At 53.4% G+C, this 16346-nt stretch overlaps 1 protein-coding gene across 1 annotated transcript; it reads right to left on the reverse strand.

Moving 5' to 3' along the window:
- Positions 1-455: 455 nt before the first annotated feature.
- Positions 456-15092, reverse strand: LOC136284740 (V-type proton ATPase subunit S1-like). Its single transcript, XM_066175107.1, has 8 exons — positions 15088-15092; positions 13694-13908; positions 11783-11823; positions 10734-10816; positions 8902-9158; positions 8063-8110; positions 6349-6574; positions 456-1657 (listed from the first exon to the last, which is right to left on the reverse strand). The coding sequence occupies exons 3-8, from the start codon at positions 11811-11813 to the stop codon at positions 1448-1450; spliced, it is 855 nt and encodes a 284-aa protein (XP_066031204.1). The 5' UTR covers positions 11814-11823; positions 13694-13908; positions 15088-15092; the 3' UTR covers positions 456-1447.
- Between the last annotated feature and the right edge of the window lie 1254 nt (positions 15093-16346).

Raw genomic sequence — 16346 nt, forward strand, 5'->3', positions numbered from 1 at the left:
ATTTTGGGGTTTTTTGGGTTTTTTATTGACACGATACAGACAATAAATAACGGGGGGAGGGGCCAAAGGGGGGAGGGGCCAAGGGGGAGGGGCTCCAGTGCTGGGGGAGGGGCTCCAGTGCCGGGGGGGAGGGGCTTCCGCGGGTTTTGGGGTTTTCCCGAATTTTGGGGGATTTTTCCCAAATTTTGGGGGATTTTTCTCCAATTTTTGGGATTTCTCTCTGATTTGGGGGATTTCTCTCCAATTTTTCTCCAATTTTGGGGGAATTTCCCCCCAGTTTTGCCGTTTTTCTCCGTTTCGGGGGATTTTCTCTCCAATTTCGGGAATTTCTCTCCCAAATTTTTGTGACTTCTCAACTAAATTTTTACAATTTCTCCCCGTAAATTTTTTCAAGATTTCCCCTCTGAATTTTTTAAGATTCCTCCCCCAAATTTTTACAATTTCTCCCCCAAATCTTTGTGAATTTTCCCCGGGTTCTTTAAGGATTCTTCCCCCAAATTTTCACCATCTCTCCCCCAAATTTTTGGTGATTTCTCCTCTAAATTTTTTTAGGATTTCTCCCTCAAATTTCTGCGACTCCTGCCCCGAAGTTTTTCTGATTTCTCCCCCAAATTTTTTTTCACTCCCTCCCCCGAATTTTTCCCGTTTCTCCCCCAAAATTCGCAGATTTCTGCCCCAAATATTTGGGATTTCTCCCCGTTCTTTGCATGGATTCGCCCCAAACTTTTAGGATTTCTGCCCTAAGTTTTTGGCATTTCTCCCCCAAACCTTTGAGATTTTTTTTCGCTCCAAATTTCTGGTATTTCTCTCCCAAATATTTCCAAATTCTCGCCCAAATTCTGCAGGATTTTTCCCCCCAAAATTCGCAGATTTCTCCCCCAAACTTTGGGATTTCTACCCCAGGTTTTTTTTGTACTTCTCCCCCAAATTTTTCCCATTTCTCCCCCAAATATTTACAATTTCTCCCCCAAAATTCACAGATTTCCCCCCCGTATTCCCAGATATTTTCGGGGTCCCCTCACTCAGTGAGGGGCACGGGGTCGTCGAAGCGATTAATTTTCCCTTTCCTCCCCCAAATTTTGTGACTTCTCAACTAAATTCTTACAATTTCTCCCTGTAATTTTTTTAAGATTTCTCCCCCAAATTTTTAAGATTTCTCCCCCGAATTTTTAGGATTTCTCCCCCAAATTTTTAGGATTTCTCCCCCAAATTTTTAAGATTTCTCCCCCGAATTTTTAGGATTTCTCCCCCAGATTTTTGAGAGTCCTTCCCCCATATTTTGGGGACGTCTCCCCCAAATTTTTAGGACTTGTCCCCCAGACTTTGCAGGATTTTTTCCCCCCAAAATTCGCATTTTTTTTCCCCAAATTTTCCCGTTTCTCCCCCAAATATTTACAATTTCTCCCCAACCCTCCCCCCCATATTCCCAGGTATTTTCGGCGTCCCCTCACTCAGTGAGCGGCACGGGCAGGGGGGGTCCCCGGGGGTCGTCGAAGCGATCCATGGGGCGCAGCCCCAGCAGGATCCCGCCCCCCAGCAGGAGCCCCCCGAGCAGGAGCCCCCCCGAGATCAGCCCCATCCACGTCCCCGGCCCGAAAAACCCGGCGCAGTCCGAGGCGCCCCCGAAAACCCCCCCGGACACGTTGAACCCCTGGATCTGTGCGGAGAGAGAGAAAAAACAAACAAACAAACCAAAAAAAAAGGAATTGGGGGCGAGATTCCCAAAATTTTTCCCGTTTCTCCCCAAAATAGTTGGGATTTTCGCCCCAAAATTTTTCCGAATTATCCCCGAAATATTTGGGATTTTCGCCCCCAAATTCTTCCCGTTTCTCCCCAAAATAGTTGGGATTTCTGCCCCCAAATTTTTCCCACTTCTCCCCAAAATATTTGGGATTTTCGCCCCAAATTCTTCCTGTTTCTCCCTGAAATATTTTGGGGATTTTCGCCCCAAAATTTTTACGAATTATCCCCGAAACATTTTGGGATTTTCGCCCCCAAATTTTTCCCGTTTCTCCCCAAAATATTTGGGATTTTCGCCCCAAATTCTTCCTGTTTCTCCCTGAAATATTTGGGATTTTTACCCCAAAATTATTCCAAACATTCCCCGAAATATTTTGGGATTTTTGCCCCCAAATTCTTCCCGTTTCTCCCCAAAATATTTGGGATTTTCACCCCAAATTCTTCCTGTTTCTCCCTGAAATATTTTGGGGATTTTCGCCGCACAATTTTTCTGAATTATCCCCAAAATATTTGGGATTTTCGCCCCCAAATTCTTTCCCTTTCTCCCCAAAATAGTTGGGATTTTTGCCCCAAAATTATTCCAAATATTCCCCGAAATATTTTGGGATTTTCGCCCCAAATTCTTCCCATTTCTCCCCAAAATATTTGGGATTTTCGCCCCAAAATTATTCCCAATATTCCCTGAAATATTTTGGGATTTTCGCCCCCAAATTCTTCCCGTTTCTCCCCAAAATAGTTGGGATTTTCGCCCCAAAATTATTCCCAATATTCCCCGAAATATTTTGGGATTTTCGCCCCCGAATTTTTCCCACTTCTCTCCAAAATATTTGGGATTTTCGCCCCAAATTCTTTCTGTTTCTCCCCGAAATACTTGGGATTTCTGCCCCCAAATTTTTCCCAATTATCCCCGAAATATTTTGGGATTTTCACCCCCAAATTTTCCCCATTTCTCCCCCAAACTTTCACGACTTCTCCCCGACTTTTTTTCCCCCCCCAAAACTTTTACGATTTTACCCCCCGGAATTTTTTGGGATTTCTCCCCAATTTTTGAGTGGATTCTCCCCCAAAACTTTCAGGACTTTCAAAATCTGGGGTGACCCCAAGTGGGTTTGGGGTTGTTTTTTTTTCCCGGTGGTTTTTAGGGTTCCCCCGTCCCGTTTTTGGGGCTCCGATCCCCATTTCCGGGTCTCAAATGCCATTTTTGGGGTCCCCCACATTCCCGATTTTAGGACCCCGACCCCTTTTTGGGGTCCCCGTGGTTTCGGGCTCCCTGTGTTGGTTTTTTGGGCTGTTTTGGGGTTTTTTGGGGGGTGTTTTCGGGCTCCCTGTTTTGGAATTTTGGGGGTTTGGGGCTCCCTGGGGGTTTTTTTGGCGTTTTCGGGGTATTTTGGGGGGTTTTGGGGTCCCTGGGTTTGTTTTTGGGTGTTTTTGGTGGGTTTTGGGGTATTTGGGGGTTTTGGGGCTCCCTGGGTTTGTTTTTGGGTGTTTTTGGGGTATTTTGGGGGGATTTTGGGGTCCCTGGGTTTGTTTTTGGGTATTTTGGGGTGTTTTTGGGGTCCCTGGGTTTGTTTTTGGGTGTTTTTGGTGGGTTTTGGGGTATTTTGGGTGTTTTTGGGCTCCCTGGGTTTGTTTTTGGGTGTTTTTGGTGGTTTTGGGGTATTTTGGGGTATTTTTGGGGTCCCTGGGTTTGTTTTTGGGTGTTTTTGGTGGGTTTTGGGGTATTTTTGGGTGTTTTAGGGGTTCCCTGGGTTTGTTTTTGGGTGTTTTTGGTGGTTTTTGGGGTATTTTGGGGGGTTTTGGGGTCCCTGGGTTTGTTTTTGGGTGTTTTTGGTGGGTTTTGGGGGGTTTTGGGGTCCCTGGGTTTGTTTTTGGGTGGTTTTGGTGGGTTTTGGGGTATTTTGGGGTGGTTTTGGGGTCCCTGGGTTTGTTTTTGGGTGATTTTGGTGGGTTTTGGGGTATTTTGGGGGGGGTTTGGGCTCCCTGGGTTTGTTTTTGGGTGTTTTTGGTGGGTTTTGGGGTATTTTGGGGGGGTTTTGGGGTCCCTGGGTTTGTTTTTGGGTGTTTTTGGTGGTTTTGGGGTATTTTGGGGGGTTTTTGGGGTCCCTGGGTTTGTTTTTGGGTGTTTTTGGTGGGTTTTGGGGTATTTTGGGGTGGTTTTGGGGTCCCTGGGTTTGTTTTTGGGTGATTTTGGTGGGTTTTGGGGTATTTTGGGGGGGGTTTGGGCTCCCTGGGTTTGTTTTTGGGTGTTTTTGGTGGGTTTTGGGGTATTTTGGGGGGGTTTTGGGGTCCCTGGGTTTGTTTTTGGGTGTTTTTGGTGGTTTTGGGGTATTTTGGGGGGTTTTTGGGGTCCCTGGGTTTGTTTTTGGGTGTTTTTGGTGGGTTTTGGGGTATTTTGGGGTGGTTTTGGGGTCCCTGGGTTTGGTTTTGGGTGTTTTTGGTGGGTTTTGGGGTATTTTGGGGGTTTTTGGGCTCCCTGGGTTTGTTTTTGGGTGTTTTTGGTGGGTTTTGGGGTATTTTGGGGGGTTTTTGGGCTCCCTGGGTTTGTTTTTGGGTGTTTTTGGTGGGTTTTGGGGTATTTTGGGGTGTTTTGGGCTCCCTGGGTTTGTTTTGGGGTGTTTTTGGTGGGTTTTGGGGTATTTTGGGGGGGTTTTGGGGTCCCTGGGTTTGTTTTTGGGTGATTTTGGTGGGTTTTGGGGTATTTTGGGGGGGGTTTGGGCTCCCTGGGTTTGTTTTTGGGTGTTTTTGGTGGGTTTTGGGGTATTTTGGGGGGGTTTTGGGGTCCCTGGGTTTGTTTTTGGGTGTTTTTGGTGGTTTTGGGGTATTTTGGGGGGTTTTTGGGGTCCCTGGGTTTGTTTTTGGGTGTTTTTGGTGGGTTTTGGGGTATTTTGGGGTGGTTTTGGGGTCCCTGGGTTTGGTTTTGGGTGTTTTTGGTGGGTTTTGGGGTATTTTGGGGGTTTTTGGGCTCCCTGGGTTTGTTTTTGGGTGTTTTTGGTGGGTTTCGGGGTATTTTGGGTGTTTTTGGGCTCCCTGGGTTTGTTTTTGGGTGTTTTTGGTGGGTTTTGGGGTGTTTTGGGGTGTTTTTGGGGTCCCTGGGTTTGTTTTTGGGTGTTTTTGGTGGGTTTTGGGGTATTTTGGGGTGGTTTTGGGGTCCCTGGGGTGATTCTGGGGAGTTTTGGGGTATTTCGGGGTGATTTTGGGGGGTGTTTTTGGGGGTTATTTTTGGGTGTTTTGGGGTGGGTTTTTGGCGCTATTTTTGGGGTGTTTTGGGGGTGTTTTTTGGGCTGCTTTGGGCATCTTTTGGGGTGTTTTGGTGGGGTTTTGGGGTGTTTTGGGGGTATTTCGGGGTGTTTCGGGTATTTTGGGATGTTTTGGCATTAATTTGGGCGTGTTTTGCGGCTGTTTCGGGGTGTTTTTGGGGTGTTTCTTGGGGTATTTTGGGCGGGTTTTTGGGGTTTTTGGCGTCCCGGAGTTTGTTTTGAGGGTGTTTTGGGCTGTTTTGGGGTATTTTGGGCTGTTTTTCAGGGTGGTTTTGGTGTTATTTTTGAGGTATCTGGGGTTGGGTTTTGGGCTGTTTTTTGGGCTGGTTTTGGGGTATTTTCTGGGGTATTTTGGGGCTGTTTGGGGGTTTTTTTGGGGGGTATTTCGGGCTGTTTTTGACGTTATTTTTGAGGGGTTTTTGGGCTGTTTTTTGGGCTGGTTTTGGGGTATTTTCTGGGGTATTTTGTGGCTGTTTTGGGGTTTTTTTGGGGGTATTTCGGATTGTTTTTGGCTTTATTTCTGAGGTTTTTTTGGGCTGTTTCTTAGGTATTTTCTGGAGTATTTTTGGGCTGTTTTGGGTTTTTTTTTGGGGTATTTCGGATTGTTTTTGGCGTTATTTTGGAGGTATTTGAGGCTGGTTTTTGGGCTGTTTTTTGAGCTGTTTTTGGGGCTGTTTTGGGGGTATTTTCTGGGGTATTTTGGGCTGTTTTGGGGGTATTTCTGGGGCTGTTTTTTGGGCTGTTTTGGGTTTTTTTTGGGGGTATTTTGGGTTGTCTTTGGCGTTGTTTTTGAGGTTTTTCAGGCTGTTTTTCAGGGTGGTTTAGGTGTTAGTTTTGAGGTATTTGGGGCTGGTTTTTGGGCTGTTTGTGGGGTATTTTCTGGGGTATTTTTGGGCTGTTTTGGGGTAGTTTTGGGGAATATTTTGGGCTGTTTGTGGGGTATTTTCTGGGGTATTTTGGGGCTGTTTTGGGGTATTTTGGGGGGAAAATTTTGGGCTGTTTTTGGGGTATTTTCTGGGGTATTTTCATGTGTTTCGGGGGTATTTTTGGGGGGTATTTCGGGGTGTTTTTGGGGTATGTTCTGGGGTATTTTTGGGGTATTTTGGGGCTGTTTTGGGGTATTTTTGGGCTGGTTTGGGGTATTTTGGGGCTGTTTTGGGGTATTTTTGGGCTGTTTTGGGGTATTTTGGGGGGGTATTTCGGGGTGTTTTTGAGGTATTTTCTGGGGTATTTTGCGGCTGTTTAGGGCTATTTTGGGGGGATATTTTTGGCTGTTTTTGGGGTATTTTCTGGGGTATTTTCGTGTGTTTCGGGGGTATTTTTGGGGTATTTCGGGGTGTTTTTGGGGTACCTGCAGGTCGCGGATGTGCAGCCTCCAGCGCTGGCTGTGCTCCAGGGGGGGGAGGGGCCGCAGGAGGGGCCCCAGGTCCCCACAGCGCCACCCGAGGGGGGAGGGGGCGGCCGCGTCCCGAACCCCGAACCGGGCGGGGGGAGCCCCCCCCAGGGTGACCCCGATCTCCTCCAGCCACGCCCAGGGGCGCCCCGAGACCCGGAACCACGAGCGGCGCAACAGGAACCTGGGAAAGCCCCGGGGTGAGATCCCCCAAAAAAACCCAAAATTACCCAAAAAATGAGATTTGCAGCCCCAAAAGAAACTCAAAATAACTCCGAAAATTAGATCCTCCCCCCCCCCTCCACCCGAGAAACCCCCAAAAATGAGATCCACGACTCAAAAAAACCCCAAAATAACCCCCCCAAAAAAAATGAGATCCCTGATTCAAAAAAAAAAAACGAAAAATGAGATTTCTGAACCAAAAAAACCCAAAATTACCCCCAAAAAATGAGATTCCCGGGCTGAGAAACCTCAAAATGACCCCCAAAAATGAGATTCTTGATTTGAAAAACGCCAAAATAGCCCAAAAATGAGACTCCAACCCCAAAATACCTCAAAATAGCCCCAAAAATGAGATTCCTGGTAAAAAAAAACCAAAATAACCCAAGAAATGAGATTTCTGACCTAGAATAACCCCCAAAAATGAGATCCCCGACAAAAAAAAACCCCAAAATAACCCCAAAAATGAGACCTGTGACCCAAAAAAACCCCAAAATATGAGATTCCCGACCCAAAAAACCCCAAAACAGCCCCAAAAAATGAGATCTCCGAACAAAAAAACCCCAAAACCGCCCAAAAAAACCCAAATAACCCAAAATAACCCCAAATAACCCCCCAAAACCCCAAATAACCCCAAATAACCCCCACAACCCCAAATAACCCCAAATCCCCCCAAAACCCCCAAATCCCCCCAAAGCCCAGCCCAAAACCCCCCAAATCCCCCCCAAAACCCCCAGAAACCTCCCAAATCCCCCCAAAAAAACCCAAATATCCCCAAATCTCCCCCAAAAACCCCAAATCCCCCCAAACCCCCCAAAATAACCCCAAATAACCCCAAATAACCCCAAATCCCCCCCCAAAACCCCCAAAAATCCCAAAAAAACCCCGAAAACCCAAATAACCCCCAAAAACCTCCCAAAAACCTCCCAAATCCCCCCCAAAACCAACCCCCAAATCCCCCAAACCCACTCCCCAACCCCAAATCACCCCCCAAATCCCCCCCCAAATAACCCCAAATAACCCCAAAAAACCCCCCCCAAAAAACCCAAAATCCCAAAAAACCCCCCAAAACCCCAAATAACCCCCAAAAACCCCAAATAACCCCAAATCCCCCAAATCCCCCCCAAAAAACCCCAAATCCCCCAAATAACCCCCAAATAACCCCAAATCCCCCCCAAAAAAAACCCCAAAAATCCCAAAAAAACCCCCCAAAACCCCAAATAACCCCCAAAAACCCCAAATAACCCCAAATCCCCCAAATCCCCCCCAAATAACCCCAAATAACCCCAAATCCCCCCCAAAAAACCCCAAAAAATCCCAAAAAAACCCCAAAACCCCAAATAACCCCAACTAACCCCAAATCCCTCCAAAAAAACCCCAAAAACCCCAAATAACCCCAAAACCCCCCAAATAACCCCAAAAACCCCAACCCCCCCAGGCCGGCCGCACTCACGTGACGTTCAGGGTCTCCCCAAACACGTCCGGGTACTTCAGCACAAACCTGGGCGGGGGGCACGGGGGGGTCAGGGGGACCCCAAAAAAAAACCCCCAAATCCCCTCTGGGATCCCCAAAACCCCCCCAGACCCAGCGGGGACCCCCCCCAAATCCCAAAATCCCCCCCGCCCCCCCCCCCCAAATCCCCTCCAAGACCCCCCAAACCCCACCTGGCCCCCCCAAGCCCCCTCGTCTCCCCTCAAAATTCCCCCAAATCCCCCCAGGATCTGCCCCAAATCCCCCCAAATCCCCTCTGGGACCCCCCCGACCCCTCAGGGACCCCCCCAAAGCCCACCTGGCCTCGGCGGGGCCCCACGAGGACCCCCCCAAACCCCTCTAGGACCCCCCTGGGATTCCCCAAAATCCCCCCAAATCCCCTCAACTCCCCCCCAAATCCCCCCCAGACCCCTCTGGGACCTCCCAAAATTCCTCAAACCCCCTCAACTCCCCCCCAAAACTCCTTTGAGACCCCCCAAAACCCCCCAGACCCCTCTGGGACCCCCCAAAATCCCCCCAAACTCCCTCAACTCCCCCCCCAAAACCCCTCCAGACCCCTCTGGGACCCCCAAAACCCCTCCAGACCTCTCTGGGACCCCCCAAAATCCCCCCAAACCCCCTCAACTCCCCCCCAAATCCCCTCCAGACCTCTCTGGGACCCCCCAAAATCCCCCCAAACCCCCTCAACTCCCCCCCAAATCCCCTCCAGACCCCTCTAGGACGCCCCCAATCCCCCCAAATCCCCCCCCAAACCCCTCTGTGACCCCCCCCGACCCCTGAGGGACCCCCCCAAAGCCCACCTGGCCTCGGCGGGGCCCCACGAGGAGCCCGCGGTGTCCACGGCGGCCTCGGGCCCGAAGGTTTGGGGGGTCAGGTCCCGGTGCCGCCCCCCAAAGGTCACCGACAGGTTCCGGGCCCACAGCAGCATTTTGGGGTCCCCCTGGGGGGGCCAGCGCAGCGGGGGGGGCACCTCGGGGCCCTCCCCCTCCCCCCGGGCCAGCAGGGCCCGGCGGGGACCCCCAAAATCCACCGGGAGACCCCCGGGGCGGGGAGGGGCCTGGGGGGGGAGGGGAGAGAGGGGGGGATGTGAATTGGGGGAGGGGAAATGAAGGGGTCACTCAGGGGTCGCTGCGGTCACTCAGGGGTCACTCAGGGGTCACTCGGCAGTCGGGGGTCAGCAGTCACCCAGCGGTCAGGGGGTGGCTGACTCATTGGTCATTCAGGTCACTCAGCGGTCACTCAGTGGTCAGTGGTCACTCAGCGGTCACTCGGTGGTCACTTATTGGTCACTCAGTGGTCAGTGGTCACTCAGTGGTCACTCGGTCACTCAGCAGTCACTCATTGGTCACTCAGCGGTCACTGGTCACTCAGTGGTCAGTGGTAATTTAGCAGTCAGCGGTCACTCAGCGGTCACTCAGTGGTCACTCAGCGGTCGGTCACTCAGGGTCACTCAGGGTCACTCAAGGGTCAGTGGTGACTCAGGGGTCAGTGGTCACTCATTGGTCACTCAGGGTCACCCAGTGGTCAGTGCTCACTCTGTGGTCACTCAGGGTCACCCAGCGGTCAGTGGTCACTCATTGGTCACCCAGGGGTCAGCGGTCACTCAGGGTCACCCAGGGGTCAGCGGTCACTCATTGGTCACTCATTGGTCACCCAGGGGTCAGCGGTCACTCAGGGCACCCCAGGGGTCAGCGGTCACTCATTGGTCACCCAGGGGTCAGCGGTCACTCATTGGTCACTCAGGGTCACTCAGGGGTCAGCGGTCACTCATTGGTCACCCAGGGGTCAGTGGTCACTCATTGGTCACTCAGGGTCACTCAGCGGTCAGCGGTCACTCTGTGTTCACTCAGGGTCACCCAGGGGTCAGTGGTCACTCAGGGTCACCCAGGGGCCAGCGGTCACTCTGGGGTCACTCATTGGTCACTCAGCGGTCAGCAGTCACTCTGTGGTCACTCAGGGTCACCCAGGGGTCAGCGGTCACTCTGTGGTCACTCAGGGTCACCCAGCGGTTAGCGGTCACTCTGTGGTCACTCAGGGTCACTCAGGGGTCAGCGGTCACTCTGTGGTCACTCAGGGTCACCCAGGGTCACTCAGCGGTCAGCGGTCACTCTGGGGTCACTCATTGGTCACTCAGCGGTCAGCAGTCACTCTGTGGTCACTCAGGGTCACCCAGGGGTCAGCGGTCACTCTGTGGTCACTCAGGGTCACCCAGCGGTTAGCGGTCACTCTGTGGTCACTCAGGGTCACTCAGGGGTCAGCGGTCACTCTGTGGTCACTCAGGGTCACCCAGGGTCACTCAGCGGTCAGCGGTCACTCTGTGGTCACTCAGGGTCACCCAGGGGTCAGCAGTCACTCTGTGGTCACTCAGGGTCACCCAGGGGTCAGCAGTCACTCAGGGTCACCCAGGGTCACTCAGCGGTCAGTGGTCACTCTGTGGTCACTCAGGGTCACTCAGCGGTCACTCTGTGGTCACTCGGGGTCACCCAGCGGTCAGCGGTCACTCAGGGTCACCCAGCGGTCACTCTGTGGTCACTCAGGGTCACCCAGGGGTCAGCGGTCACTCAGGGTCACCCAGCGGTCAGCGGTCACTCTGTGGTCACTCAGGGTCACCCAGCGGTCAGCGGTCACTCACCCCGGCCCTGCGGGCAGTGAACAGCGCCGTGTAGGGCACCTGCTCCTCCTGCAGCACCCGCAGCACCTCGCCCAGCACGGCGTCTGTGGGCACGGAGAGCCAAAATCCCCCAATTAACCCAAAATCCCGAAATTAACCCAAAATCACCCAAATTAACCCAAAATCACCCAAATTAACCCAAAATCCCCCCAAATTAACCCAAAATCACACAAAATTAACCCAAAATCACCCAAATTAACCCAAAATCAACCCAAATTAACCCAAAATCCCCCCAATTAACCCAAAATCCCCCCAAATTAACCCAAAATCCCCCCAATTAACCCAAAATCCCCCCAAATTAACCCAAAATCACACAAATTAACCCAAAATCCCCCCAATTAACCCAAAATTACCCAAAACTAACCCAAAATCCCCCCAAATTAACCCAAAATCCCCCAAATTAACCCAAAATCCCCCCAAATTAACCCAAAATTACCCAAAACTAACCCAAAATCCCCCCAATTAACCCAAAATCCCCCAAATTAACCCAAAATCCCCCCAATTAACCCAAAATCCCCCAAATTAACCCAAAATCCCCCAATTAACCCAAAATTACCCAAATTAACCCAAAATCCCCCAATTAACCCAGAATTAACCCAAAATCCCCCCAATTAACCCAAAATCCCCCAAATTAACCCAAAATCCCCCCAAATTAACCCAAAATCACCCAAATTAACCCAAAATCCCCCCAATTAACCCAAAATCCCCCAAATTAACCCCAAATCCCCCAAATTAACCCAAAATCCCCCAAAATTAACCCAAAATCCCCCCAAATTAACCCAAAATCACCCAAAATTAACCCAAAATCACCCAAATTAACCCAAAATCAACCCAAAACTGCCCCAAAAATCACCAAAACTCACCCCAAAAACTGCCCCAAAATCCCCCAAAATCAACCCAAATCCTGCCCCAAACCCCCCCGAATCCACCCCAAATCCTGCCCCAGTCCATCCCAGTCCATCCCAGTCCATCCCAGTCCATCCCAGTCCATCCCAGTGGCCCGGCCTCACCGTTACTGGTCAGAGCCTCCTTGGGTCCCATCAGGCCGGAGCTGGGGGGAGACGGACACTCAGGGGGCCCTATGGGGCACGGGGGTCCCTATGGGGCAGGGGGGCCCCACGGGGGTCCCTATGGGGCAGGAGATCTCTGTGGGGTCTCTATGGGGCACTATGGGGTCCCTATGGGGTCCCTATGGGGCAGAAGAAATCCTACAGGGTCTCTATGGGGTCTCTATGGGGCAGGGGAGCTCTATGGGGTCTCTATGGGGTCTCTATGGGGCAGGGGAGCTCTATGGGGTCTCTATGGGGTTTCTATGGGGCAGGAGAGCTCTATGGGGTCTCTATGGGGCAGGGGAGCTCTATGGGGTCTCTATGGGGCAGGGGAGCTCTATGGGGTCTCTATGGGGCAGGGAAAGCTCTATGGGGTCTCTATGGGGCAGGGGAGCTCTATGGGGTCTCTATGGGGCAGGGGAGCTCTATGGGGTCTCTATGGGGCAGGGGAGCTCTATGGGGTCTCTATGGGGCAGGGAAAGCTCTATGGGGTCTCTATGGGGCAGGGGAGCTCTATGGGGTCTCTATGGGGCAGGGGAGCTCTATGGGGTCTCTATGGGGCAGGGGAGCTCTATGGGGTCTCTATGGGGCAGGGAAAGCTCTATGGGGTCTCTATGGGGTCTCTATGGGGCAGGGGAGCTCTATGGGGTCTCTATGGGGCAGGGGAGCTCTATGGGGTCTCTATGGGGTCTCTATGGGGTCTCTATGGGGCAGGGAAAGCTCTATGGGGTCTCTATGGGGCAGGGGAGCTCTATGGGGTCTCTATGGGGCAGGGAAAGCTCTATGGGGTCTCTATGGGGCAGAGAAAGCTCTATGGGGTCTCTATGGGGCAGGGAAAGCTCTGTGGGGTCTCTATGGGGCAGGGAAAGCTCTATGGGGTCTCTATGGGGCAGGGGAGCTCTATGGGGTCTCTGTGGGGTCTCTATGGGGCAGGGAAAGCTCTATGGGGTCTCTATGGGGCAGGAGAGCTCTATGGGGTCTCTATGGGGTTTCTATGGGTCCCTAGGGGGCAGGGGGAGCTCTACGGGATCACTACAGGATTTCTATGGGGTCACTGTGGGTCACTGTGAGGTCACTGTGGGGTCACTGTGGGTCACTGTGGGTCACTGTGGGGTCACTGTGGGGTCACTGTGGGGTCACTGTGAGGTCACTGTGGGGTCACTGTGGGGTCACTGTGGGTCACTGTGGGGTCACTGTGGGTCACTGTGAGGTCACTGTGGGGTCACTGTGGGGTCACTGTGGGTCACTGTGGGGTCACTGTGGGGTCACTGTGGGGTCACTGTGGGTCACTGTGGGGTCACTGTGGGTCACTGTGGGTCACTGTGGGTCACTGTGGGGTCACTGTGCGGTCACTGTGGGTCACTGTGGGGTCACTGTGGGTCACTGTGGGTCACTGTGGGGTCACTGTGGGGTCACTATGGGTCAGTGCGGGGTCACTGTGGGCCACTGTGGGTCACTGTGGGTCAGTATGGGATCACTGTGGGGTCACTATGGGTCACTGTGGGTCACTGTGGGGTCACTGTGGGTCACTGTGGGGTCACTGTGGGTCACTGTGGGTCACTGTGGGTCACTGTGGGGTCACTGTGCGGTCACTGTGGGTCACTGTGCGGTCACTGTGGGTCACTGTGGGGTCTCTGTGGGTCACTATGGGGTCACTGTGGGGTCACTGTGAGGTCACTGTGGGTCACTGTGGGGTCACTGTGGGTCACTGTGGGTCACTGTGGGGTCACTGTGGGGTCACTGTGGGTCACTGTGGGTCACTATGGGTCACTGCGGAGTCACTGTGGGGTCTCTGTGGGTCACTGTGGGGTCACTGCAGGGTCACTGCGGGGTCACTATGGGTCATTATGGGGTCACTGCGGGGTCACTCACCGGCTGTGGGGCAGCCCCACCAGCAGCAGCGTGGGCTCCGTGGGGTCACTCTCGGGGTCAGTCCGGTTCAGCCGCAGCCCCCCCAGGGCCCCCCCGGGCAGGCTCAGCGGGGGCGGGGCCCCCAGGACCCTCTGCAGGGTCAGCGGCAGCGCGGCCGCAGCGGCTCCGGCCACCGAGGGGACGGTCAGCGCAGAGCCCGCCGAGCCCAGGGCGGCCTGGGACAGAGAGAGCCCCAAATTCACCAAAATCACCCAAATTCACCCCAAATCCCACCGAGGGGACGGTCAGCACAGAGCCCGCCGAGCCCAGGGCGGCCTGGGACAGAGAGAGCCCCAGATTCACCAAAATCACCCAAATTCACCCCAAATCCCACCGAGGGGACGGTCAGCGCTGAGCCCGCCGAGCCCAGGGCGGCCTGGGACAGAGAGAGCCCCAAATTCACCAAAATCACCCAAATTCACCCCAAATCCCACCGAGGGGACGGTCAGCGCAGAGCCCGCCGAGCCCAGGGCGGCCTGGGACAGAGAGAGCCCCAAATTCACCAAAATCACCCAAATTCACCCCAAATCCCACCGAGGGGACGGTCAGCGCAGAGCCCGCCGAGCCCAGGGCGGCCTGGGACAGAAATAATGATAAAAAACCCCCAAATCACCCCAAATTCACCCCAAAATCACCGAGGGGAGGGGCAGGGCTGAGCCCGGGGTGCCCCGGAAGAAAGGAGGGTCAGAAAATTTCCTAAAAATCCCCCAAATCGCACCAAAAACCCCAAAACTCTCCAGTCCCACCCCAACCCCCACTGAGCCGAGGGCTCCCTGAAACGACGGGAATCATAAAACACCCAAAATCACCCCAAAATCATCCCCAAATCCCCTAAAATCCCAAAAACTCCCCCCAAACCCATCCCAAAAACTCCAAAATTCCCCCCAGACCCAGCCCAAAACCCCAAAATCTCCCCAAAATCATCCCAAACGCCCCAAAATTCCCCCCAAATCCATCCCAAAAACCCCCAAATCTCCCCAAAATCCTCCCCCAACCCGACCCCAAAACCCCCCAATCACCCCAAACTCCCCAGAGCCACCCAACCCCCCCCCGGACCCCCCCAGACTCCCCAAATCCTCCCCTGGGCTCCTCCTCCACCTTTGGGACCACCCCCAGCCCCCATTGGCCACTCCCCGTTGACCCCTCCCCCACCCCAGTGTGGCCCCTCCCCTTTACCCCGCCCTCTTTGGCTCCTCCCCCACCCTGATGTGTCCCCTCCCCCATTGACTCCTCCCCATCTTAAGCATCTCCCACATTGGCCCCTCCCCCTCCCCGAGGCTCCTCCCCCTTGACCCTTTCCTGACCCCAGGCCGCCCCTCCCCCACCCAGGCCCCTCCCCTTTCCCCTCCCCCCACCTGCAGTCGGGGAAGGCCCCGCCCGGCTCGTTCCCGAACACGCCCCCGAAGGCCGTGAAATCCTCCAGGGACAGCTGGGGGGGGAGGGGCAGCGTTACCGGGGGAGGGGCCAAAGAGGGCGGGGCAAAGGGGAGGGGACACAGCAGAGCGGGGGAGGAGCCTCAGGGATGGGGAGGGGGCCAACATGGGGGGGGTCAGTGGGGACGGGCCGCAATGGGGTGGGGCCAATGTGGGAGGGGCTAAAGGGGAGGGGAGGGGCCTCACCGGTGGGGGCGGGGCCAAACACCCCCCCCAGTGTTACCTGTGGAGGGGGGAGGGGCCCGAATGCCCCGGGTGGGGGAGGGAATTGGGGGGCTCTGGGGGGTCCCTCCTGGAGCAGCAGCACCGGGGGGGGGTTGGGAGGGGATTTTGGGGGAGTTTGGGGGGTTTTTAGAGGTTTTTTGGGATTTTTTTGAGGGTTTTGGGGGTGCGGGGGTGGGTTATTGAGAGTTTTGGGGGTTTTTTGGCTTTTTTGGGGGATATTTTGGGGCTTTTTTGGGATATTTGGGGATTTTGGGGGGGGGGTTGGGATATTTTGGGATATTTGGGGGGGTTTTTGGGATATTTTGGATATTTGGGGTTTTTTGGGATATTTTGAGATATTTGGGAGTTATTTGGGATATTTGGGGGGCTTTTTGGGATATTTTGGGGGTTTTTTGGGATATTTGGGGATTTTGGGGGGGTTTTGGGACATTTTGGGGATCTTTTGGGGATTTTGGGGGATATTTTTGGGATGTTTTAGTGGTATTTTTCTGGCATACTGTTGAGATACTTTGGGAATATTTTGGGGGATATTTTGGGGGGATTTTTGGGGCCATTTCAAGGATATTTTTGGGTATCTTGGGGATACTTTGGGGATATTTTTAGGATATTTTTGGGACTTTTTGGGGGATATTTTTGGGGGAATATTTGGAGGGATGTTTTGGGGATTTTGGGGGGATTTTTCAGGATATTTTCTGGGTTATTTTTGGGATATTTTTGGGAGATTTTTGAGGATATTTTTTGGATTGTTTGGGGGATATTTTTGGGGTGTTTTGGGGATATTTTTGGGGTGTTTTCCCTCACCTGGTCCTGCAGGAAGAGCAGCACCGTCCTGGGCCCTCCCCTCAGCCCCGGCTCCAGCAGCTGCTGCAGCTCCGGCCCCGAGAGCACCGAGCCCCCCGAGAGGGTCTGGGGGGTCCACAGCGACCTGGGGGGGAAAGGACCCCAAAAATCAGCCT

Source organism: Chamaea fasciata, unplaced genomic scaffold (genome assembly GCF_029207755.1).
Source record: "Chamaea fasciata isolate MVZ Bird 193981 ecotype frontalis unplaced genomic scaffold, bChaFas1.0.hap1 SCAF_1323, whole genome shotgun sequence".
NCBI classification, from domain to species: Eukaryota; Metazoa; Chordata; class Aves; order Passeriformes; family Sylviidae; genus Chamaea; species Chamaea fasciata.